The sequence below is a fragment of the Myotis myotis genome, unplaced genomic scaffold, assembly GCF_014108235.1.
Source record: "Myotis myotis isolate mMyoMyo1 unplaced genomic scaffold, mMyoMyo1.p scaffold_m19_p_10, whole genome shotgun sequence".
NCBI classification, from domain to species: Eukaryota; Metazoa; Chordata; class Mammalia; order Chiroptera; family Vespertilionidae; genus Myotis; species Myotis myotis.
Window position 1 is genome coordinate 11,361,606 of NW_023416314.1, and position 26,861 is coordinate 11,388,466.

At 38.2% G+C, this 26,861-nt stretch overlaps 1 protein-coding gene across 4 annotated transcripts in view; it reads right to left on the reverse strand.

Moving 5' to 3' along the window:
- Positions 1–3,340: 3,340 nt before the first annotated feature.
- The window catches only part of CWF19L2 (CWF19 like cell cycle control factor 2), a 96,156-nt gene continuing 72,635 nt past the window's right edge, over positions 3,341–26,861 (reverse strand). For 3 of the 4 annotated variants that reach the window (XM_036324462.1, XM_036324461.1, XM_036324464.1), the window contains 5 exons: positions 25,888–26,004; positions 19,326–19,481; positions 17,031–17,111; positions 5,756–5,857; positions 3,341–4,026 (listed from right to left, as the gene is read on the reverse strand). In XM_036324462.1, coding sequence (XP_036180355.1) covers positions 3,883–4,026; positions 5,756–5,857; positions 17,031–17,111; positions 19,326–19,481; positions 25,888–26,004 — 600 coding nt within the window. In that variant the 3' untranslated portion in view covers positions 3,341–3,882. The remainder of the gene's footprint in view (positions 4,027–5,755; positions 5,858–17,030; positions 17,112–19,325; positions 19,482–25,887; positions 26,005–26,861) is intronic. The other variant, XM_036324463.1, reaches the window with a different exon arrangement.

Sequence of the window (26,861 nt, forward strand, 5' to 3'; positions counted from 1 at the left end):
AGTGCAGACACCAGAAGGGACCTTCTGAAGACTTCTGGAGTTCTCTCTCTGGGCGGCGATCCTCTCTCCAGTAACCTGACCCGTTGTCTTGACCTCCCCAGACTCGCTTAGCTCCATTTCCTCCACTCAGTTAATTGAATAGGCTCTGCCCCGACCCCACCCACCTGGCACCACAAGATGGGAATGCTCTGAACAACAGTAAGGCAGGGCACTCTCAGGGCTCATCTCGTCATTTCCCATCTCTTAGGGATCACTGTACTTTCTAGCCTGATGTCCCAGGTCTTGAAAACCATCATTTCATAGATGTTATCTATTTAGGTTGTTTTAGTCAGCAAGATGATAATATGACTACTTTGCCTTACGTGGAAGCATAAGTATTGAGTTATTTCTTATGAAAAAGAAAAGTTGACTCAGAGTTGAACCAAGGGTAGACAGGCCACAGCAAGGAGCCCCATAGAATCATTCTCAAGGGCTACAACCCTAATCAAGCAACCGGCAACATAGGCTCCACTTAATTTTAGAATCACTAGTGAACAGTGATGCAATGTGCCTTGTTTCTGGTCTTTTTCAATGAATGTGCCCACTGTCATTGGCTGTATGCTTCTTATTATTGTATGGTGTGTGTGTGTGTGTGTGTGTGTGTGTGTGTGTGTGTGTGTGTGTGTTGCAGATAATGTCTCTTACATCCACAGATCTTCAGATTGAAGCACTGAGCAGCCTCCTATCGGGGCTGCTTTAGATGGGATTCTAAATTCCGAGCCTCAACGTAATGCCTGCTGGGATCAGACTTCTGGAAGGATCTGGATGTATGTCATGGGGTGGGGAAGGGAGAGTGTAAATGTGTGGCCAGTGGGTAGATTGTGGTAGGTAGATGGCCACAAATTATTTGACACTACTCCATCGGCAGGTCAGGTTATGACCCCTCTTCTTGAATGTAGGTGAGCTCTGACAACTACACAGTTGGTGACAACTAACAAATAGAATACAGCAGAAATGAAGCTGTGCTGACTTCTGGGCCTCGTTGCTAAAAAGGCCCCAGTCCTAAAAAAAAAAAAAAAAAAAAAAAAAAAAAAAATGGCACCTTCCACTTCTCTCTTGGAACTGTCTTTGGGATGGTTGCTCTGGAGGCAGCCAGAAGCCACACAGCACGTCCATAAAGAAGAGTACGATCAGCCTGATGCCAGCTGCTCGTCATCCCACACAGACACCAGACCTGTGAACAGAGGACCCACACACATGGCCCCAGTCATTCCAGATGTTTGAGCCCATCCAGCGGAGGCCCCAGACATCCTGAAGCAGACCGATCATCCAGCTGATCCCCGACCAAATTCCTCAGGCCTAAAACCACGAGATTCAGTGGTGGCTGTGAAAAGCAAACAGGAAAATGGAGTTCAGCCTTGATATCCCTTTACAGACACACACACCGTGGAGATGTCATGTTGGTGCCTGGATATACGTTCTGGAGTTCGGTGAAGAGGTCCAGAGGGAAGATATGAACTTGGGAGGATCTCCTGTTCCTTTTTCCACAGTGCTTATCACCTCTGACATTTCCGAGATAATTGGTTATGTCTAATGTCTTCTGTCTGTCTTCCCCAATACAGTGTGAGCTCCACAAAGGATTTTTGTTTTATTCACTAGCATATCCCCTGCACGCACAACAGTGACTGACATGGAAACAGACACTTAAATATTTGTTGAGTAAATGAGCCAACTTAAAAATGGTATTTAAGACCTTTTTAGTGATGAGATTCCTTTGGGAAGGAGTGAATTAGAGAAAAGAAAGGTTTGAGAATGTGCATTTTCAACACTTAGTAGTGGAAAAGATTAGAGGAACCAGCAAGGAAATTGAGAGGATGCAGCCAGCAAGGAAGGAGGATGAAAACAGATGGTGCTCACGAAGCAAAGCACAGAAAGTGTCTCAAGAAGGGGAGTGACCGAGTACGTCAGTGATGCTGATGGGTAGAGTAACACGAGCACTGAGGATTGGTTACTCGAGTTGCCCCTGTAGAAAGTTCACTGAGCACCTGAACATAATTAGTTTTAGTAGAAGAAACAGATTTTTAAAAATGGGTTTTGCTGTCAACTGGAGACAAGAAATGGCTGAGGGGAATAGGATGCCAGGGTTTGTGTTGACATATTATACAATGATTTGTATGCTAAATAGAAGTAATCTTACATAGAGGAAAAACCTACCACCACCAAGAAAACAGGGGCAATTGAAGAGGAAAAAGGATGAAATCCAGTGTATAAGTGAGTGGATTAGCCCTAAATAAGAGTAACAAAATAACTTATCTACAGTTAGCAAGAGGGAACGTATAGTACATGGGTACAGAGGCCGGTCTATTGGTAGATATGATACAAATTCCCTTCTGTTCGGTTGTATTTCCTCAGGAAAACAGGACAAGGTCATCAGCTAAGAATGAAGACAGAGGGATGGGAACAGACCTTTAGCACTGTCCTTGCACACACTTGGTGCATATCTCATTTTACAACTTGTACAATGTGCTATAATTATTCATAAGCATGTCTTTTTCTCCACTAAACTCTAAAATTATTCAAAGTAGGTAAGTAGTTTTTTATTTTTCCATTACCAGCAAGTAACAAAATGCCCTGCAAATAATTGTTTGCTGATTCACCGACACAAAATAAATAAATGTTATACTGTAAACTCCTCTAAGACATCACAGCAAAGCCTGAAGTTTGAAAACTGCAATAAATAAAATACTATCAAGTATCTATTTGATAAACATATTTAAATTGCAAATATTAAGAAACTGAACCCATTAAACTTCAAATTATTGTGAAATTTAAGAATTAGAGATAGAACATAAACATTTCTCTTTTGTAACATACTAGTGAAATAACATGTCAATATTAAAAATAACTATATAATAATAATAAAAACTATGTAGAATTATGAATTAATCTAGAGGACATGTCACACTAATCCTAGGTATTTGACATTTCATGACAAAATGTCAAAGTTCAGCGCCAAAAAAACCAACATCTTCCATTTTTAAAAAAGTAGACCTTTTCCACCATGGCCATATTTTATAAGCATATAGTTTTCTCTTGACACCAAGTATGAGAACAAAGGAAAATGAAGAGCCTTAGATCAAGTGGGGGAGGATGGAATGTGCTCCTGACATTTAGCATGCTCTCATTACTTAAGGTTTGTAGTAGCCAATACAACACAAAAATGATTATTTGGCTACAATTTTTAACTTTCATACAAATCCCCAAAACTGTAAATTGTGTTACTTAGAACAATTATTTTTAAACTCACCAAAATTCAAAGACATTATTTAAAAATTCTAGAAATAAAAACAAACAAATTATGAGCAGGCTATAATTCATTTAATTCTTTATTACCTTTGGAACATTCTTTTCCCTTTAATAAAAAGAATAGCAGTGATACATGTACAACTGGTAGAAAATTAAGAAATCTTCTATAAAATGCTATGAAAAGAAATTTCAATTATTACTGAATATGCCAACTCTTAATTTAAAAAGTGCAAAAGAAGTCAATCAATAGACTTAACCTTGACGTTGACCCAATTCCTTCTGAACCCATGATTTGTTATGCTTCCTGGCTAATCCTTCAGAAAAGTCTTTCCATATATGCACAGAATAGTTCAGAACACCAAGGCGTAGGCACAGAACAGGAACGTGAGCAGGTCACTGACACAGCTGGCCTTACGCTGGGTTACAGCAATGAAGTCCACAGGAGCAGGTGGGGAGGACACGACACGATCCAGTGATGCACTGTGGTCAGAGACCCAGAGCATGACTTCCCTGGGACCTGAGGGTCAGTTGCTTATTAGGTACAATGGAAATAAAACTGAAAGGAACCTGAAGAGGAAATACACTGGAAGGTATGATTCAACATGTTTTACTTTTGGTGAAGTCAAATGGTTTCCACCACTGAGCAAATTGCAGTGCTTTCTTCCTCTGATCCTCAAAGCTTTCTCGGACACCTTTCCTCCAAAGTCGTGGCTCTATATCCAGCATCCCACCAATGATTTCCTTTTAAAGAATGAGAAAAATACAGACACATGTATGTATAAATGCTGAAAGCAGGAATGAAACGACTTGTTTATTCTGCTACAAAATATAGCATTAAGTAGTTTCAGTGAAAATATTCAAATTTTACATAAAGATTAGTTTCAAGGTAAAAAAAAAATCTGGTTTTCAATTAGTTCTAACTATGCAAACCCTATAATCTTAGGAATCTCCCTGTCAAGCAATTTGTCCATTTTGTTGCCTGTTAGGACATTTATCAGACAGCAGCAAAAGGAGGAAGAGAAAGTGAAATTTAATTTATTTGATCCTTATTAGCTGCTCTGGTTTGAAAAACTAATCAACATCTAATAATTATTAACTTGGCTGTTCAACTGTAGTTGAATCTCAGGCTAATGTTCTCTCTGCTACCCAGTGTATGTATAAACCAACTGCAGCAGGGAGGAGGGAAGGTGGAGGTGGAAGAGGGCATAGAGGGAATAAATAGTGATGGAAAAAATAAAATTCTAAGCATTTATAAGAAAATAAATGATAATTTACTTCAATTTCACTAGAATGAAGTTTAAAAAAAACTAAATTTTGTCATGTTCAATGACAAAATTCTGTCATTACTGAATAACAGAATGTTTCAGAACAATGAAAACAAATTTCTCTCTAATTAACTCTGGAAAAAAATATTTTGAAAATTCTCAAACAAGTTTCTGTAATATATCTCAACAGTTCAAAGATGCATGTGATTTTGGGACCCTGGTTAATCCTTTAAGGACAGCAGCATAAAAAGTTTCTAATCCAAACCTCAGGGGTTGAGATTCCTCTTGACATGTCCCTTCTTCATGGTAGAAGATGGTCTTTGATAGGAGATAAAGTGGGGAGGGAGCACAGGGAACCCTGGGAATTCATCAAGGCTCCTCTAATTACAGGATGATCTGAGAGGAAAGGTGGAGCTACCCTACAGTGAAAGGTCACTTGTAGAGCTATTACTGCCTGGACTTCTTTAGACTGCCTAAGTGGTTATGTTAATTTTATTCTAATTCCTGACACTGGCTTACCCACCACCCAGAATCTCAGCAGACACATGGGAGGACTACACCCCTAGAAGGCATCTGTAGTAGTGAAAAGAACCTACTGGCCAAGGAAGATCTACACTCCAATATCTTCCCAGAAACTATGTATAAAATGAGTCATGTATGTATGATTCTTGAAATATACAATGCGCACTTATAAATGAAGAGGTGAAATCATTTGCTCTCTAGTTCAATGATGAGTGCATGTACCCTTGGTTCTGCCATTTATTAGCAAATTATGTTAGGCAAGTTATATAACCTCTCTGAAGCTCAGTTTTTTCATCTATAAAATGAAAGTAATAACAATATCTATATAATAATGTTATTGTGAGAATTAAATGAGTGCTCAGAACAACACCTGTGTCAGTGTAAACCCTCAGTAAATGTTAGCAACTACCATTCTCAGCATGAGGCTGGCTGATTCCAGAGGAAAACACTACAGTCATTGTTAACACTGACAACAAATCTTTGGTTACAAAGTGACATTCCTGACTGTAACAAATATCTTGGATTAATGTTATTAATAGATGCTAGGTTGTCCCTCTAAAAATTGGGTGGAACAGTATTCACCAACCTCACTGTATACCGTGACTAAAGTTTTGACTTCCCTTCAAAAGAAAAGTGCTACTAAATGGCTAAACACTCGAATGTTATTAAATTAGTGAGCATACCTTTCCAAAGTAATGAGGGAATTTGTGTTGATCTTCAATGACATGAGCAAACCCTCCTTGAAGACCAAAATCCACAGAGAAGTAAGGTAAGCCTTTAGGCACCTAAATAAATAAATAAATCACATGTAAATGCAACATGAAATCAGAAAGTCATGTTTAACCCCTCTTTTTGCTGTCTGGCATGTCAGTAACTAAGTATCCCTCAAGAAAAAGTAAAAAAATTAAAAAGTTGAATTTCTAATCTAGAAATACTGAGGCAATGACCTAACACTCTATGAAACACATTTTATTTGGTAGCCTTTCAACCAGATAGCTCTTCATAATCCAACGATTTCATCAAAACCAATTATTTATTTATTTTTTAAAAATATATTTTATTGATTTTTTACAGAGAAGAAGGGAGAGAGATAGAGAGTTAGAAACACCGATGAGAGAGAAACATTGATCAGCTGCCTCCTGCACATCTCCCACTGGGGATGTGCCCGCAACCCAGGTACATGCCCTTGACCGGAACCGAACCCGGGACCCTTCAGTCTGCAGGCTGACGCTCTATCCACTGAGCCAAACCGGTTTAGGCCAATTATTTTTTAGGAATCCAAAATGGTGGCAGAATAAGTGGAAACTACAGTGACTCTCCCAGGACCAAACTGGCATACAACTAAAATACAGGAAAACCATCCTGAATAATCAACTGAACACTGGCTAGAGAGAATCCTGATAACCAAGGACGGAAAGTGGAGATCCCATCGTAGCTGTAGGAAGGGTTAGGCGTGAAAGGGCTGGCCGGTCTCCCACAGGCAGCAGGTGAAATTCTGGAGGGATATCTCAGCTGCAGGGGTTCCCACTGAGAACTAGGGCCACCTAGCAGAGGGTACCAGAACAAAGAAAGATGTCCACATAACATCTGGCTGTGAAAAGCAGCAGGGTTGCTATCTGCCAGGGAGAGACAGCTGGAAATGCAGGGACCCTCTTAAAGAGCCAATGAACATTTTCATGTACAGCCACTCACCTTGGGCTCTGACACAGAGAGGGTAGAATTAGAGCTGTGTGAGGAAATTCTAAGGTTGGGGGCCCTGGGTTTAGAGATTGGAAGGCAGCCACCCCGAATTCCTGTGCTGAGTCATTCCCTCGAGCTGCGGAGGACATCCTGCTCAGGTAGATCTTTATTATCCAGGCAACCTTTGCCTGTGGGGACAGCAACTACCGCACCCTGTTGGAAAACCACTCACCACACCCTGTGGAATCTACATCTTGCTGTGGTTGATAGCCTGAGGCTAACTGAGACTGAATAACAATCAGACTGTAGGCAGAAGTGGGTCTCTGGTGGTTTTTAGTCCTTGCCTGATCTAATTCACAGCCTGGAGCTAGGGAAAGCAGACCTTGGTGCACATCTTGGTCCTTTTCAAAGGCACTGAGCACCAGCAGAAGGAGCCACAAGCTGTGCATTGCTGATAGCTCCAAACAAGGTACTCAGGGCCAGTCACCAACAGCGTTGGTGAAATTGCCAGAGAAGTGGGAGAGTGAAACTCTTATACGTGAAAACTGAGAGATCAGTTGCCCTTCCTATCTTTTCTTCATTTGTCAGCAGTTGGGATGAAGCTAAAGGAGTGAACATTTCTAGTCTGAAGAAACAAGAAGCAAAGAAAATATCAAAACAAAAAGAACAAAAAAAGAGACGAAAGGAGAAGAAAAGAAACAGAAAGCCTATGAAACAGGGTAGAAAGTCTACAACAGCCCTACCTACAGAGGAGATGGCCTCTAAAACTTGTGGTTCTCCAGTGAAGGGCCCTGGACCCCAGAAGAAAGAGACCCCTAAGCCTGAGAAGAAAGAGACCTGCAGAATAAAAACAGAAAATAAAGTGCAAGTTGAATCTGAAGAAGAAATTCCATTACTGGTCCCAACAGGAAAAACTCCTGTCAAAGAAAATGTAGAGATGCAGAAACATGCCACAGGAGAGAAGTCTCCAGTAAAGAGTCCTGGCTCCAACCCACCTCGTGGGAAGAAGAGAAAGGCCTTTCCAGCTCTGGAGATGCCGAAAGCACCAGAGCCCAAGACCCCAGGTAAAGGCCCAGGGAAGAAGCCAAGAGTCAAAGAAAAAGTGGAGAAGCAAAGAAACTCTCCTTTGGGGAAAAAAGACCCAAGACAGATGCCCAAAAAGCCAGAGGCCAAGTTCTTCACTACAGCTAATAAATCTGCAAGAAAAGCTTCCCACACCCCCAAACAGTGGCCCCCAAAACCCAAAGTGCCCCAGCCGACCTAAAGTCAGTGACTTGGCCAGGAGGAAACATGAAAGCTGCCTGGAAAGCTTTTGAAAAATACCTGGGGCCTGACCCCTGTCACAGCCTTCTCCAAGAGTGAGACCTGGACTTAAAACCTCACAAGTGATTCTGACGTATGTTTGTGGGTGTAAGAACCAGTAGTTTGAAGAATCCATTTTTTAAATTGTTCTTTCATGTATTAGCTAATATAATAGAAATTACAGTGCTTTTATTAAAGTGTAACATTTGCTCCTGAGTAAACTATTCCGTATCTTGTTAGTTTTACTTGAAAAAATAAATAAATAAATAAAGACAAAGATAGAATTTTAGAGGCAGCAACAGAAAAACAATTGTTACCTACAAAGGAGCTCCCATAAGGCTGTCAGCTTATCTTTTATCATAAACTCTACAAGCCAGAAGGGAATGGCATGAAGGGTTCAAGGTAATGAAAAGCAAGATTCTGAAACCAAGATTACTATATCCAGCAAGGCTATCATTCAAAATAGATGGTAAAATAAAGAGCTTCCAAGGCAAAAAAAAAACAAAACAAAAAACTAACTGTTTATTGTGTGGGAAGCTTTTCTTGCAGTTTATTACCACTAAACCAGCACTGCAAGAAAAGCTAAAGGAACTACTATAATGAGAAGAAAAAATACATAGAGAGAAACATAGGCATATTGAATTAAAATGGCAACAAATAAGTACCTATCAATAATAATCTTAAATGGAAATGGATTAAATGCTCTAATCAAAAGACAGAGAATAGCTGAATGGATACAAAAACATGTCACAAACATATGCTGTCCACAAGAGACCCACCTCAAAACAAAATACTCATACAAGATGAGAGTGAAGGGATAGGAAAAAATTTTCCCAGGCAAATGGAAATGAAAAAAAAGCTGGGGTAGCAATACTCGTATCTGACAAAATAGACTTCAAAATGAAGACCATCATAAGAGAAAAAGAAGGCCACTTCATAATACTAAAGGTAATGATTCAACAAGAAAATATAACCCTTGTTAACATATATGCATCCAATATAAGAGCACCCAAGTACATTAAACAATCTTGATGGACCTTAAAGAGAGATTGACAGCAATACAGTAATAACGGGGGACTTGAACAACCCACTGACATCACTGGATAAATCTTCCAGACAAAAAATCAACAAGGGAACAGGGACCTTAAATAACACTAGATCACGTGGATCTAAGTGATATTTACAGAACATTTCACACCAAAGCAATAGAATATACATTCTTCTCAAGTGCACATGGAACATTCTCAAAGACAGACTACATATTAGGGCATAAAACAAGTCTATACAAATTCAAGAAGACTGATATAATACCAAGAATCTTCTCAGATCGCAATGGTATGAACTTAGAAATCAACTAAAATAAAAACACTCAAAAACATTCAAACACATGCAGGCTAATAGCATGTTATTAAACAATGAATGGGTTACCAATGAGATCAAGCAAGAAATAAAAAACTTCCTGGAAACAAGTGAAAATGAACACACAGCCACCCAAAACCTTTGGGACATGGCGAAAGCAGTCCTGAGAGAAAAGTTCATAGCACTTCAAGCCTACCTCAAGAAACAAGAAAAAGTACTAATAAACTATCTAGTCCTACAACTAAATAAACTAGAAAGAGAACAGCAAGAAGAGCGTATAGGAAGTAGAAGAAAATAATAAAGATCAGAACAGAAATAAATGAGAGAGACTAAAAAAACAGTATAAAAGATCAATAAATACAAGAGCTGGTTCTTTGAAAAGATAAACAAGATGGAACCACTCTAGCCCAGTGGTTCCCAAACTTATTTGGCCTACCGCCCCCTTTCCAGAAAAAATATTACACAGCGCCCCCTGGAAATTAATTTTTTTTAAATTTTAATAGCAATTAAACAGAAAGTTATATGTATTAATGTTTCTACCTTTTTCGTAAATATAGTAAAGGTGTAAATTAGAAACATTGAAGTTTGAAATTGTGAAACTATTTATTGAACTCAGAATAGAAAGGTAATACAAAAAAAGTTAAAACAAAGACAGAAACTAAGATGGCGGCATAGATAAACACCGGGAAATTGCTGCCTCCCACTACAACTTCAAAAAAACAATATAAAGACAAAACGGACATCATCCAGAACTACAGGAAGGCTGGCTGAGTGGAAATTCTACAACTAGAAGGAAAGAAAAGCAGACTGAGAGCCAGAGGAGCTGCGGAAGTAAAGTGCAGAGGTACGAGGCTCGCGCGCGCAGAAAGGGGCTGGCACCTGAGGACGCGGCTGTCTTTTTGAATCGGGAAGGAGTCACAAGCTCCCGACTGCTCTGAACTCCGGTTCCGGGAAGTCTCTGGGGACCCAGGACTCATACGGGGAGAAACTGGACTGTCTGGCAGCGGGCAGAACTCGGAACTTGAGGTCGGCTTTCCCTCAGAGGTGCTTGCAGCAATTACCGGGACACTGAGACGCGCGGCCCCTTAGGGCAGGGCTGAGGATCCGCCATAGCTGCTTGCTCCGCCCTTTGATTCCCTGAGACCCCGCCCCACTCAGGCTGCAGCAGAGGCTTTTGCATATGAATGCCCCGGCCCTTTGCAACCTGAAAATTACCTAACTGCAGCTGGGCCAGACAGACCCAGAACTTCCAAGAGAAGGCCCAAGGCCCCACAGCGGCTTGCATTACTTCACAGCTGGGCCTCATCAGGGTACCTCCAAACTCCAAAAAAGGAAGGGGAATCTGCAGTTCTCTTCGTAGCTCCTGCTGTGTAACCTCAGGCAGAGGCTAAATTAGCACCTCCTTAGATCCAAGAGCCAGTGTACCCAGTGGTCAGAGGGGGACCATCCAGATTACAACTCCTCAGATCCATAAGGGACACACTCAGGGTGCAGACTCAGTGAGCACCAAAACCCCACTGAAGCAAGTCTTGCCCCAGAAGGGTGTCTTCAGCACAGAAGTTCTCCCACTGCAGACACAGCTGATTCTCACTGCCAATTGGCCTGGAGGTCAATTCCTCCCAGTGATCCTACAACTATCAAGGCATAACTACAATAAGACTGTGCAAAAAGCCCACAAGGGGGTACACCAAGAGTGTCCACCTCAGCTAACTGGGGAGGCTGAGCCACTGGGCCCTACAGGACACCTAGCACACAAAACCACTCTACCAACACAGGGAAGCATAAAAAATGCGGAGACAAAGAAACAGGTCACAAATGACAGAAATGGAGGAAAGCAAACGACTGGATATAGAGTTCAAGGCCACGTTTATAAGGTTTTTCAAGAATTTTATGGAAACTGCTGATAAATTTAGTGAGGCCCTCGATAAATCTAGTGAGACTCTCGAGGATATGAAAAAGGACCAACTAGAAATTAAGCATACACTGACTGAAATAAAGAATAATATACAGATATCCAACAGCAGACAAGAGGACCCCAAGAATCAAGTCAAAGATTTGAAATACGAAGAAGCAAAAAATACCCAACCGAAAAAGAAAAAAGAAAAAAGATTCCAAAAATATGAAGATAGTGTAAGGAGCCTCTGGGACAACTTCAAGCGTACCAACATCCGAATTATAGGGGTGCCAGAAGAAGAGAGAGAGCAAGATATTGAAAACCTATTTGAAGAAATAATGACAGAAAACTTCCCCTACCTGGTGAAAGAAATAGACTTACAAGTCCAGGAAGCGCAGAGAACCCCAAACAAAAGGAACCCAAAGAGGACCACACCAAGACACATCATAATTAAAATGCCAAGAGCAAAAGACAAAGAGAGAATCTTAAAAGCAGCAAGAGAAAGACAGTCAGTTACCTACAAGGGAGTACCCATACGACTGTCAGCTGATTTCTCAACAGAAACCATGCAAGCCAGAAGAGAGTGGCGAGAAATATTCAAAGTGATGAATGCCAAGAACCTACAACCAAGATTACTTTATCCAGCAAAGCTATCATTCAGAATTGAAGGTCAGATAAAGAGCTTCACAGATAAGAAAACACTAAAGGAGTTCATCACCACCAAACCAGCATTATATGAAATGCTGAAAGGTATTCTTTAAGAAGAGGAAGAAGAAAAAGGAACTCTTACCATTTGTCACAGCATGGATGGAACTGGAGAGCGGATAAATACCACATGATCTCACTCATTTGTGAAATATAATGAACAACATAAACTGATGAACAAGGACTGATCCAGAGACGGAGAGGCATTGATTGGACTGTCGGGCCTTGGAGGGAAGGTAGGGGAGGGTGGGGGTAAGGGGGAAAGATCAACCAAAGGACTTATATGCAAGCATATAGGCCTAACCAATGGGCACGGACAACGGGGGGGTGAGGGCAGGAGTGGGGGTAGGGGGGGTAGAGGGTAACGTGGGGATAAGGACACATATGTAATATCTTAATAAAAAATATATTAAAAAAAAAAGTTAAAACAAATGCACCTGTGGCCATCACCGCCCCCCTGGATCGCTGCAGCGCCCACCAGGGGGCGGTAGCGCCCACTTTGGGAATCACTGCTCTAGCCAGACTCATCAAGAAACAAATAAATATAAACAGAGATGAAAGAGGTGATATAACAACGGACACCACAGAAATACAAAAGGATTGTGTATAAACAAACTGGATAATCTGGGTGAAATGGACAAATTCCTAGAAACATAAAATCTTCCAAAACTCAATCAGGAAGAATCAGAAAACCTGAATAGGCAATAACAGCTGATTAAATTGAAGCAGTAATTTAAAAACTTCCAACAAACAAAAGTCCTGGACTGGATGGATTTACAGATAAATTTTACCAAACATTCAAAAACAACTAACACCTACCCTCCTTAAACTATTCCAAAAAATTCAAGAGGAAGGAACACTTCCAAGCTCTTTTTATGAGGCCAGTATTATCCTAATTCCAAACCAGATAAAGACACTACAAAGAAATAAAATTATAGGCCAATATCCCTGATGAAAAAAGATGCTAAAATCTTTAACAAATATTAGCAAGTAAGATCCAGCAATATATTAAAAAGGTCATACACCATGATCAAGTGGGATTTATTCCAGGGATGCAAGGCTGGTACAATATTCACAAATCAATAAATGTGACACATCATATAAACAAATTGAAAGATAAAAACCACATGATCATATCAATAAATTCAGAAAAAGTATTCAACAGAATACAGCACCATTTTTTGATAAAAACTCTCAGTAAAGTGGGAATAGAGGGATCATACTTCAACATAATAAAGGTCATATAAGAAAAACCTACAGCCATCATAATACTCAATGGGCAAAAACTAAAAGCATTTCCCTTAAGAACAGGCACAAGACAAAGATGCTCACTTTCACCACTCTTATTCAGCATAGCACTAGAAGTCCTAACCACAGGAATCAGACAAAAAAAAGCAATAAAAGGCATCCAAACTGGAAAGGAGGAAATAAAACTGTCATTATTTGCAGATGACATGATATTGCACATAATTAACCTTAAAGTCTCCACCAGGAAACTACTACACTTAATAAATGAATTTGGCAAGATAGCAGGATACAAAATCAACATCCACAAATCTATGGCATTTTTATACACCAATAATGAACTCTCAGAAAGAGAAACTAAAACAGCAATCCCATTCCCTAGACCCGTGGTCGGCAAACTGCGGCTCGCGAGCCACATGCAGCTCTTTGGCCCCTTGAGTGTGGCTCTTCATAAGCCTTAGGAGTGCCCTAATTAAGTTAATAACAATGTACCTACCTATATAGTTTAACTTTAAAAAATTTGGCTCTCAAAAGAAATTTTCAATCGTCGTACTGTTGATATTTGGCTCTGTTGACTAATGAGTTTGCCGACCACTGTCCTAGCCGGTTTGGCTCAGTGGATAGAGCGTTGGCCTGGGGACTGAAGGGTCCAGGTTTAATTCCAGTAAAGGGCACATGCCTCGGTTGCAGGCTCAATCCCCCCTAGGGGTGTGCAGGAGGCAGCCAATCAATGATTCTCTCTCATCATTAATATTTCTATCTCTCTCTCTCCCTCTTCTTTCCTCTCTGAAATCAATAAAAAATATAGATATTAAAATAGAAAAAAACAGCAATCCTATTTACCATTGCAACAAAAGAAAAGTAAGATATCTAGGAATAAATTTAACCAATGAGGTAAAAGACCTGTACTTGGAAAACTATAGGACATTGAAAACAGAAATAGAGGAAGAAACAAAGAAATGCAAGTGTATATACCATGTTCATGGATTGGAAGAATTAATATCATTAATATGTCTATACTACCCAAAGCAATCTACAAATTCAATGCAATCCCTATTAAAACGCCAATGGCATACTTCACAGAGTTAGAACAAATACTCCAAAAATATATATGGAACCATAAAAGACCCTGAATAGCTGCAGCAATCTTGAGAAAGAAGAACGAAGTAGGAGGGAACACAATACCGGATATCAAACTGCTCTACAAAGTCATTGTAACCAAAACAGCCTGGTACTGGCATAAGAACAGGCATATAGACCAATGGATCAGAACAGAGACCCCAGAAATGACACATCATTACAGTCAATTAATATTGACAAAGGAGGCAAGAACATACAATGAGGTAAAAACAGTCTCTTCAACAAATGGTGCTGAGAAAACTGGACAGACACTTGAAAAAAGATGAAACTAGACCACCAACTTATACCATACACAAGATAAATTCAAGGTGGATAAAATACTTAAATTAAATGTAAGGCATGAAACCATAAAAATCTTATAAGAAAACATAGGCTGTAAAATCTCAGACATCTTATGTAGCAATATGTTTACGGATACATCTTCTAGGGCAAAGGAAACTAAGGAGAAAATAAACAAATGGGACTACATCAAAATAAAAAGCTTCTGCACAGCAAAAGAAACCACCATCAAATTGAAAAGGAAACCCACTGAATGGGAGAACATATTTGCCAATAATACACCTGATAAGGGGTTAATATCCAAAATTTATAAAGTACTCATACAAATCAACAAAAAGAAGATAAACAATCCAATTTAAAAATGGGCAAAATACCTGAATAGACATTTCTCCAAAAAGGACATACAAATGGCCAGGAGATACATGAAAAACTGCTCAAAGTCACTAATCGGTAGAGAAAAAAAATCAATTGTCCATTATTTGCCATGAATATGTTGGCAAATAATGGATAAAAGCTCCAATAAGGCAGGTCAAATACTTTATGAAACTACCAAGGACAAAAAGCTCTTAAAACACGTATAATGAGGGGTGTGTGTGTGTGTGTGTGTGTGTGTGTGTGTGTGTGTGTGTGTTTTCAGAATAAAAATGTCAAAATAACTCAAGGTTATTCACTTCATGCTCAAAACACTTTTATCATTTTAAAATGATACTAGAAAGCTTGTTCACCTAATAATTGACCTGCTTTGGAATTATTCTTATACTCAAGTTCTATTCACAATTCTATCACATAATTACTAAATCCTAAAGCTAAGATGGACCTCAAAAACTCATCTGGCTCCTTCCTCACCCGCTGTGACTCTCAGATGCAGCACTATGCAGGACTTAGAAAAAGCAATTGGTGCTATATCAAAGCTGAATAGACAACTACTAAGGATTGGGTATCTTTTTCTTATTTTCCATGTTGGTTAAGTTAAAATATTAAAACGCTCAGGGTATTTAAATACTTATCTAAATTTTAAAAACAAACTTATAATAAGTAGGTGGTTTACCAGTACAAAAACTGCATATGCTGTGTAGCAAATGGAGAATAAAACATTTCTTTTTTAAAATTTCCACTTCAAAATACATATTTTTGACTGCCATTAAAATCATGTTCTAGCCGAAACCGGTTTGGCTCAGTGGATAGAGCGTCGGCCTGCGGACTGAAAGGTCCCAGGTTCGATTCCGGTCAAGGGCATGTACCTGGGTTGCGGGCACATCCCCAGTGGGGAGTGTGCAGGAGGCAGCTGGTCGATGTTTCTCTCTCATCGATGTTTCTAACTCTCTATCGCTCTCCTTTCCTCACTGTAAAAACTCAATAAAATATATTTAAAAAAAAAAAAAATCATGTTCTAAAAGAATATTTAATGGCTTTGGAAATTATGATATGCAAAGTGAAAAACAGGCAAAAAAGATGTGCATATATTAGCTACCTTTTTCTATAGGCTCATAAGACAGAAGTATGTAGGACATTTAGGAGAGTTTTTATGTATTGTTTTTAAGTATATTGTCTAGCTCCATTCACTAGCAAGGGAAAAGAAAAAGATTGTAGAGAATATTTTACCTCTGAATTAAAACTATCTTTGATAATGCATGAAATTTGAATATTTTGACTGGGATATAATAAATGTAGTAAGGAATCCTATCGTTCACATGTATCAGGAGTCTAGCTTTCCAAAAGAAGAAATGGGAGAAAAATGTTCTAGTGATATCTACTACTAGAACAGGGTCGGCAAACTTAAAAAACTTATAAAAGTTTCCATTTAAATAAACTATTTGGCGGCTTTGCAGACCATAGTTTCTGTCATAACACTCAACCCTGCGCTTGTAGCATGAAACCTGCCAAAGATAATACATAAACAAATGGATGCAGCTGTGTTCCACACAAACAGGCGGCAGGCTGGATTCAGCGCACAGCCTGAGGTTCCCAAACCCTGCCCTAAATAGAAGCTCCATCAAGTCAGGGACCATCTCTGCTTTGTTCCACTATGTATGAAAAGCACCTAAATAGTGCCTGGTAAATAGGAGGCACTCAATAAACATCTATAGACTAAATTACATTTTTAATAGAAAAATAAAACGGAATTCAGAATTCTATCTTTATTTCGTTCCATTTCTATTTCTAGAAAAGAGAAAAGTCATTAAAAAATTACTCAACTTATGTGAACCTTACATCTAAAAGTTGATCTGGGCATGCTCCCCCTCCCAGAAGCATGCCAGTGCCTTTCCCTCCCCCTCTTGCTCCCATACCTGTGGAAATTAATGAAGATCCTTCACACTAGGGTAATTTCTTATATTAGAAAAAAATATACTTACAGACTTTCTGATATCTTTGGAAGACAGATCAATCAATTTCTTGTTCATAGACCACTCCTCATCAGATTCCATTATGGCTTTCTAAGAAACAGGCATTTGTTAATGAAAAATAATATATATGTAAATACAATAACACAGTTTAAAAAACTCAAATACAGTAAATGAATTTCAGGGCATATTATACATGGTAAGTCATTATTTTGAGTGGACAGGCTTTAATTTGTGTTACTTAAAATGGGAACTTCTTGATTTTTTTAAGTCCTATATTTAGTACTGAAGTTAAGGTCAGCTCAACTTTACATGACAAAAACCATCTTTAATACAACCAACCAATTTACTATTGCACAAAACTGTGGACATAAAAGGTCACAAGTTCCTTCCTCCATTCATAGACATCTACTACAAATAAATACATTTCATTTTATTGCTCTTCTTTCAAATATGAAAAGAGTAATTTCTATGCCTTCTAGCAACCAAGTAGTTAAAACTATTTCTGGCCATATCACAAAGAAGTAAAAGTGCAGGGAGGGAAAAAACATAGAAATGGCAATATAATACTTTCTAATCTAAGCAATAGACTAAAATTTATGGTAAAGAAATGTTTAATAGAAAGAAAGACTAGGGTGATGAGTATAAAATAATCTCTTTTTTATACAGTACTAGAGGCCCGGTGCATGAATTTGTGCACAGGTGCGGTCTGGCCAGCCTGCCCCAACCAGGGCGATTCAGGCTGGGCTTGCCGGCCGGGGGGAAGAGCCACAGGCGGTTGGCCAGCTGGCCCCACTCCCTGGTCAAACTCCGGGGACAATTTGCATATTAGCCTTTTATTATAGGATTGTAATTAATGAAGCAACTTCTGATGTTGAAATTAACATTCAAATAAGCACAATTTAAATACATCAGATATACTGCTGCTCCCTATTTAAAAGGCATGGGTTGCCCTAGCTGGTTTGGCTCAGCGGGTTGTCAGGCTCAATCCTCAGTGGGGGGCATGCAGGAGGCAGGTGCTCAATGTTTCTCTCTCATCATTGATGTTTCTCCCTCTCTCTTCCTCTGAAATCAATAAAAATACAAAAAATAAAAATAAAAGGCATGGGCTACGTGTGTTGGCACTATCATGTAGCACATTCTTTATAAAATTTAAGCCAAATCCGCTCTACCCAATTTGGCTCAGTGGTCAGCCTGTGGACCAAAGAGTCCCGGTTCAATTCCAGTCAAGGGCACATACCTTGGTTGTAGGCTCTTCCCCAGCCCAGGCCCTGGTCAGGGCTCATGTAGGAGGCAACCAATCGATGTGTTTCTCTCACATCTATGTTTCTCTCTTTCCCTCAATCTTCCACTCTCCCTAAAAATCAATGGGAAAATATCCTTGGGTGAGGATTAACAAAAACAAAAATTTAAGCCAAATCCAGTAAACGCATCTTTAACGATCATATGGTGTGCCCATACCTCAATGCCTATAGTCACAATCAATCAGGACTATACCAAGGAAGTACAAAACAACAAACAAAACCCACTGAAGAACAGTATAATAATCTCTCAACTGATTTTCTTTTAACATAGGATTTACATTGCCATCCTATACCGTCTAAACATTGCATTTGCAAGTCTTCCAACAGTATCTCACAAAACATTACCTCCTTTCTTTACTGTGCATGTTACTATTTCATATATGGTTCTATATTTATGTATTTATATTAGTCTATTAAATTATATTGTATTCAGGTCAGCATCAAACACATGCTATTTAGTAAGTTTCTTGAATATTATAACACTTAACCAAGAAGTGTAATCATTTACTATATATCCAAAAATGTATGTCAAAGTAAGATATTAGTTTCTCTTTATAAATAGCATAATGAGGTATGAAATACTAAAACTTACAGCAATAACTTGCTTTGGCAATTGCTATTTGTACTGTTTGTATATAACTGTCTATGGCTCTCATGAATTTCAATGATAAGTTTTCTAGAGTTATGACTATAATTTTGACTTGGAAATACTCAAGGTAAAACTATTTTTCATTTGAGAAATGAGAAATTGGAATAGTAACTATAAATTATCATTTGATATTATATGCACACTTATTAAAAAGCATGCTTTTCAAGGCCAAAATCTAAAATTTCTTTCCATAGAAATTTATAAAGAATTTTTTGTGATTTACTTTATGTCTTTATATAACATAAAATTTTATTTAAGTACATTGGAGAAAAAATACAGAATAAAGATAACTGTATTCATAAAACTGCACTGTAGCAAAATACAAGTACACATGTAAAGACTATCTATAAATACCTTAAAATAGATGGGAGCCATATCACCCACTTCCTTTGGGAGAGGAATGCATTCATAAACCATATGATATTGTTTCTTCATGCTCATGTTAGTTTCTAAAAAGATGCAATCCAACCCTTTATCTTCAAACATCTTTACCAATGATTTTCTAAACATCTGAAGAAAGGGAAATATAAAGAAAGGTAAAGAAAGCACTTACAGAAGATTCAAAATACGAAAATAATTAAAAGTACAATGAATGCCTTTAAAATAAAAGACAAATTGTAAACTATATCTGAACTCGGTAATGTTACTTTGTAGCTGCTTTACTTTCTACATCCAGTACATAATTTCACATATTTAAGCAACATTTTTTTAAACTGAAATTCACACTGCATAGTTTTATGTATAAATGAAATGGTTCCAATAAACTAAAATAACAAAAGAGATCAAATCAAATTCAGGTGGTAAAATATGCAGAAATTACAGTAAAATATAGAATAACATCCATATGCCAAAAAAGGTACTCTGAGCAAGCAGGCATCCTTTAATTCAGTAACAGACAAGCAGAATTCACTTCTAATTTTTTCCCTATGCTCACAGCATCTTCATTTGCTGGTTCCCTTACATGTCTGCTGACCCTTCACTTGTAACCTTGTGTATTCAAGCAATCCCCTATTTCCAGTCCTACCAAGAATATGAAAATCAAATATACTAAAGATGAAAAGAGTACTTTCTTTTCCCAAATAGCTCATCATTATTACAAAATCACTATTTTTTAAATTTTTTACTTATTTTATTCACATTTCACACTCCTTGACCTGAGGGACAGTTGTTTGTAGAGGAGCTTAGACATGGAGTCCACGACTTTAACATGGATTCACAGGACACCCCTCATAGTATAGGAGGGGGCAGGGATTAGAAGAAGAAAGGGGAGCACTAGGCTGAAGACCAGAAGCCAACTCTCCCCACAGCATCATGCGCAGACCCCTGGTGGTCTGAGAATTACAAATTCAAACTTGGCCTAGTAGAGTGTTATGCAAGTATATTTGTCCAAGTAGGGAATGAAACACTTTTTATTTAGATTTATCAGCTTGATTTATAATTTTTAAATATCTTAAAGTTATTTTCTTATGATATAGATCACATGTAGAAATAATACAGAGCAATCCCTTGTGCTCTTAACCCAGCTTCTCCCCATGGTAACATTTTACAAAAGCACAGACAAGCAAGATACTAATATTGATGCAGTCAAGATACACAGTGACTCAAATACTATGAGGATGTCTCCTGTTGCCCTTTTCTAGTCACACTCACTCCAACCCCCATCTCCTTTCTTAAACCCTGACAACAACCACTTCGTTCTACTTTCTTTAATTCTGTCATTTCAGGAAAATTATATAAATTGAATCACACAATCTTTTGGAGTTGATGTTTTTCACTTAGCATAATTCTCTGGAGATTTGACCAGGATGCTGCTGAGACATTGCCTAGAAGTTCAAGTTCCCCACTCAGCCTCTGTTGATACCCGAAAAGCGAAGAGGCTACTTATTACTGTGGGTAGGGGATGAACAATCTGGTCCCAGCCAGGCCTCTACTGTTCATCTACTATTGTCACTCACCACTTTTCCATCTTCCATTCATTTTATGAAGTAAGAGCAAGTAGAAAAGGGAGGGAGGGAGGGAAGGAGGGAGGGAAGGATCAAATAATTATAATTTGAGGTGAACTAGAAAGGTACTTAGTAACAACAAGCATGGGATTCACTTTTCATTTCTGACTGCAGCAATATAATTAAGTTGAACATAGTCTCTTTTTTTAATTTATCTTTATTGTTGAAAGTATGACAGATGTCCCCCATCTTTCCCCCACTGACCCCCTCCACCCCATTCCCACCCCCTCTCCAGGCCTTCCCCACACTACTGTCTAAGGGCTATGCATGCATATGCATTCTTTGGTTAATCTATTCCCGTCCCCTAACCCCACCTTCCCTCTTCCTGGGCACACAAGAAAACCAAATTTCCCAGCCTCTCTGGGGCTTAGGTGGGGCCATATTTAGACTCAAGATGTCATGAATTATAAATGAAAACTCAAAAGTACTAAATGAGTAGTGATAAAAGAATAGTACAATGCTATAAAATATATAAACATCAAGCTAACAGCTTCAAGGAGGACACATACTATTGTAAGTACTTCTGCTCTATGAATATAAAAGACTTTAATTTTAAAATATGAGTTTAATGGTGTACTTTGAGGTTACCAATTCCATTAAAGCAGGATTCCGCCCCCGGAGTTCAATATAATGAATATACTATACATATTTAAATAATATTCATTTTTTATAGTTATATGAAAACTAAACAGTGAAGAAAGCTCTTCAGTTCATTGTGATACCAAAACTATTTTATGCTTCAGAGAGATATAGAGATCCCATGTTATGGGGATAACATAAAATTTCCATATTCCTAGTGGAAAATACTTCACCCTTTGGGTAATCACTATTTTCCACAATTCTAAGCTATGATTACTCACCTAATTGCTATTCCTCGTTTAGGTAACACACCTGAACTAAAATTCCTTATAACACATTTAAGTAAACAATACTACAGGGCATTATAATTCTTAATATGTATCAAGTCACATCACAAAAAAATCAAGTAGGTATGAGTAAACAATTTTGAAAAGAAAATGAAAAAATCAAAGCTATCATATAATATTAATCCTATTATTTATTCAAGTTTTCTAATAGAACTTAAAGTTCTAAAGGAAAGTTATCCAAAGATAAATGTTATGAGATAGAACAGAACATACACATTTAACTCTTTACCCTTCACAGAGTGACCCCTCAAAAATGACATTAATTTTTAAACAGCACAAAACTACTAGAACAAATAATGAGAGAAAAACACTAATGATCAGATCACCAGGGATTACCTGACTTAAACACTAGAAGCGGGTTCACACCTGGGTGACATAGGGGGCGGGGCTTAGCAGGGACAGTAAAGAAGAGGGCCAGGCTGCAGAACCCTCAAAAGGCTCAGGACCGGGCAGCACCATGTAATTGTGGAAGTGAAGGGAAGGTGTGGTGAAAACAGACGGTGCCCTGGCCAGGTGGCTCAGTTGGTTGGAGTGGCGTCCCATACACCAAAAGGTTGTGGGTTCCTTAAAAGTGAAGTATTTTCTACTAGGAATATGGAAATTTAATGTTATCTCCTTAACATCGGATTTCTCTATCTCTCTGAAGGATCCCAGTCAGGGCGCATACCTCGGTTGTGGGTCTGATCCCTGGTCAGGGCGTGTAAGAGACGCAACCAACTGATGTTTCTCTCTCACTCTTTCCCTTCCTCTTTCTCTCAGATAATCAATAAACATAGCCTCCAGGGAGGATTAAAAACAAACAAAGAAAAAACCCAGATGGCATAGGAGGAAGTCTTTAAAACCCCAGAGGCCCTCCTCCACACCAGCAGAATACTGTAGGATTATCCTTTGTAGAAGGCTGCTGGGAGAGTTGAGATTCTATAGTCTGAAAACAGGGGCATTATAGGAAGTGTTACTTAATGTTCTTAAATGTTCAACATTTTGGCACTCCAGCCTCTTCCCTGACTCAGCTCCCAGAACACTGGCCAGTTGGTTTAAATGCTCTGGGCAAGAGATTAAAAGGGTCTTTCTAGAGATTCTGATTGGCCCCAAGAAAAAGACATAAAGGTACCCACACTGGAGGTTTCCCAATGAAATGACCCCATTATATCACTCAACAGTGAAGTCCACTGTAGATGAGAATCAAAGAGTCTACCACCAAACTGCCAATTTGGGATATTTAAAAAATGGACCTATAACATATGTTCAAACATATTTGTCAAACTGATAAAAATAAATTTAAAGGGGACAGAATTTCACTATGCATTTAATAAAACTAAAAATTTGGAACTTTATTCATTCAAAATTTGTAATTATTCCCCTATGTTTTGCTGAAACTTATCTTTGCATTTTTATTAAATATAAAATCTAAGATTAAATTTAAATGTTACTAGAGGATGGGGGAAAAGTCACTTGAAAGAAATGGCTCCTGTATTTGCAAACTATATATATATATATTTTTTTATATTTTTATTGATTTCAGAGAGGAAGGGAAAGGGGGAGAGAGATAGAAACATCAAAAGGGGGAGAGAGAGAATCATTGATCAGTTGCCTCCTCACACCACACACTGGGGATGGAGCCCACAACCCAGGCATGGGACTCAGACCTTGACCTCCTGGTTCATAGGCTGACGCTCAACCACTGAGTCACGCAGGCTGGGCTGCAAACAATATATTTTGCTAGGTCTAATCATTTTTTTTAAATATATTCTCTAAAAGAGGTGAATGGCCATAAGGATATTCAACAGGGTGTAATTTGAGTTTTTATATATATTTGGAAGTAAGAGCTATAATGCCATTATTTATATGAAACAATTTGGTTTTTCTTCCCTCACTCAATATTCTGTAATTCACATGGCTTACAAAATCTGCTAAACTATAATGTAACCTGTACTAGAATATGCCATACCTTTGGGCAGAATTAATGAATGCGTTTGTCTCTGAATTTCTCACAACACTTGGATTATCTTATACTCATGTATTCAGTATATGTTGTACTGAATAAATTCCTTCTTTATCTACTTCAATGTGTTTCATAAAGTAGCTTAATTTCTTACAGAAATATAAAACACACAGACTTGATTCCTGTATTACCTAAAATCTTTCTGGCACTGTATTTTGTTCTAAATAAAATCAGTTTTGATATATAAATTTTTTGTTTTATATGAGTACCACTTTTTTCATTCTTTTTTTTTTAATTGATTTTAGAGAGAGAGGAAGGGAGATGGAGAGAGAGATAGAAACTTCGATGAAAGAGAAACATCCATGAGTACCCTCCTATAAGGCCCCACTGGGGATGGAGCCCATAACCTGGGCATGTGCCCTGACCAGGAATAGAACCGGCAACCTGTTGGTGCATGGGACGACGCTCAATCCCCTGAGCCACACAGGCTGGGAAGTATATATACTTTCTAGAAACATTTCAGAAAAGTCCCAAAATAATTCTGAAAACTGAATTTGCATACTTTTCACTTGAAATTATTTATTGCACTGACATCCACTACTAGAAAAAAAACAATAAATTTTCACATCAAATATATTAGTCCACATTCTTACCCTTGCATGGCCATAGATGCATTAAAACAGTCTGTCCTTTAACTTTCCCAGCATAAACTTAAATATTCCAGGGAGAAAGAGACTTGCAGTTAAAATAGCTCCTCTTTTGGCATTTTTACTGGCATCATGAAAAGACTAGTATATAGTCTCTTTTGAAGTCTAACCATTTTCACATTTTTCTTAGTAGAAGTCCCTGTATCCCTATTCAGTGGTCAGGTATTTAAAAAACAAGAATTTTCATTCTTTCTTTCTTGGTGATTATGAGGTCTTGAAATAATTCAGCAGCAATTTCAACCATACTATTATGCCTTTCAATTTCTTAAAGCTCCCTGACACATACACAAAGTCCCTGAATCCAAACTATAAGCCAGGTTATAAAGGGAAAAGTGCAAAAATTAAAGCTGGTAACAAATCCCCTCAAAATCACAACAGCAGAGACAGCCAGTTCCATTACAGAAAAATAAAACAACTGCTGAATATAAACATCTAACTTCCAAAATTTATTTTTCATTATCTAAAAATATCTTTCCTTTTGGCTGTAACTTATTAGCTTACTGCCATAAGCATGATTATCTCATGTTTCACAAATGCACAGATTAAAAATCTTACACTGGCCCTAACTGGTTTGGCTCAGTGGATAGAGCATTGGCCTGCGGACTGAAGGGTCCCCCGTTCGATTCCGGTCAAGGGCGTGTACCTTGGTTGCGGGCACATCCCCAATAGGGGGTGTGCAGGAGGCAGCTGATGGATGTTTCTCTCTCATCGATGTTTCTAACTCTCTATCCCTCTCCCTTCCTCTCTGTAAAAAATCAATAAAATATATTTTTTAAAAAAATCTTACACTGGCTTTTTTAAAGTAAAAATAATAATTACTTTGTCACAGTTTATTTAGTAGACAAAAGCTTTCAGTTGAACACCTGAAACTAATATGTTATATGTCAATGTATCTCAATTTTAAAAAAAATTATTATTTTTTTTTTAACTTTCAAAATATGGCCCTGGCTGGGTAGCACAGTTGATTAGAGTGCCATCCTAATACACCAGGTTGCAGATTCGATCCCAGGTCAGGGCTCATACAAGAATCAACTAATGAATGCATCAATAAATGGAACAACAAATCGATGTTTCTCTCTTTCTGTCTTTCCCTTCCTCTCTCTCTCTAAAATCAATCAATAAATTTTAAGAAAGTAAAAAGCTTCCAAAGTGTGTAGTACATAAGGGATCATGGTGAAAATACCATGATCCACAGATATGCACAACTATATAAATGTATACAAGTTCAGAAAGTTAAAATTCATTGGATGAAGGTATAAAACTTGTTGAGATTTATCAGAATAGTTTGTAAAAATTGTTCATAAGCTTTACAATGATAATGAACATTATCATGCTGACCTGAATTTCCTCCCAGATGTCTTCATCCAATAAGGTAGCGGCTCTATGGTGCTGAAGAGGGACTATCAGGCAGTGACCCTCGGTAAGAGATCGAAAGTTGGGTAAACATAAATAAACCTATGGGGGAAAAATTGCAAACATGAAATGTTATTGCTATCTATTCTCAGTTGCAACAGATGGACCCTTACTAGGGAATACGGCTAACATTTAATAATGTATACATGCCTATGAGCAATATATTTTAATGTTTTTAAAAACATTTAATATTTTTAGACAGCCAGCTGGCCTGGAGGTCAAATCCCCCTAGTATTAACTACAATAATCAAGGCTTAACTACAGGAGGACTGCTCACAAAGACCACTAGGGGGTGCACCAAGAAAGCAGAAAAAATGCGGAGACAAAGAAACAAGACAAAACTGTCAATGGAAGATATTCAGTTCAGAACCACACTTTTAAGGTCTCTCAAGAACTGTCTAGAAGCTGCTGATAAACTTAATGAGATCCTCAACAAATCTAATGAGACCCTCAATGTTATGATAAAGAACCAACTAGAAATTAAACATACACGGACTGAAATAACGAATATTATACAGACTCCCAAAAGCAGACCAGAGGACCGCAAGAATCAAGGCAAAGATTTGAAATGCGAAGAAGCTAAAAACACCCAACCAGAAAAGCAAAATGAAAAAAGAATCCGAAAATACGAAGATAGTGTAAGGAGCCTCTGGGACAGCTTCAAACGTACCAACATCAGAATTATAGGGGTGCCAGAAGATGAGAGAGAGCAAGATATTGAAAACCTATTTGAAGAAATAATGACAGAAAACTTCCCCTACCTGGTGAAAGAAATAGACTTACAAGTCCAGGAAGCATGGAGAATCCCAAACAAAAGGAATCCAAAGAGGACCACACCAAGACACATCATAATTAAAATGCCAAGAGCAAAAGACAAAGAGACACTCTTAAGAGCAGCA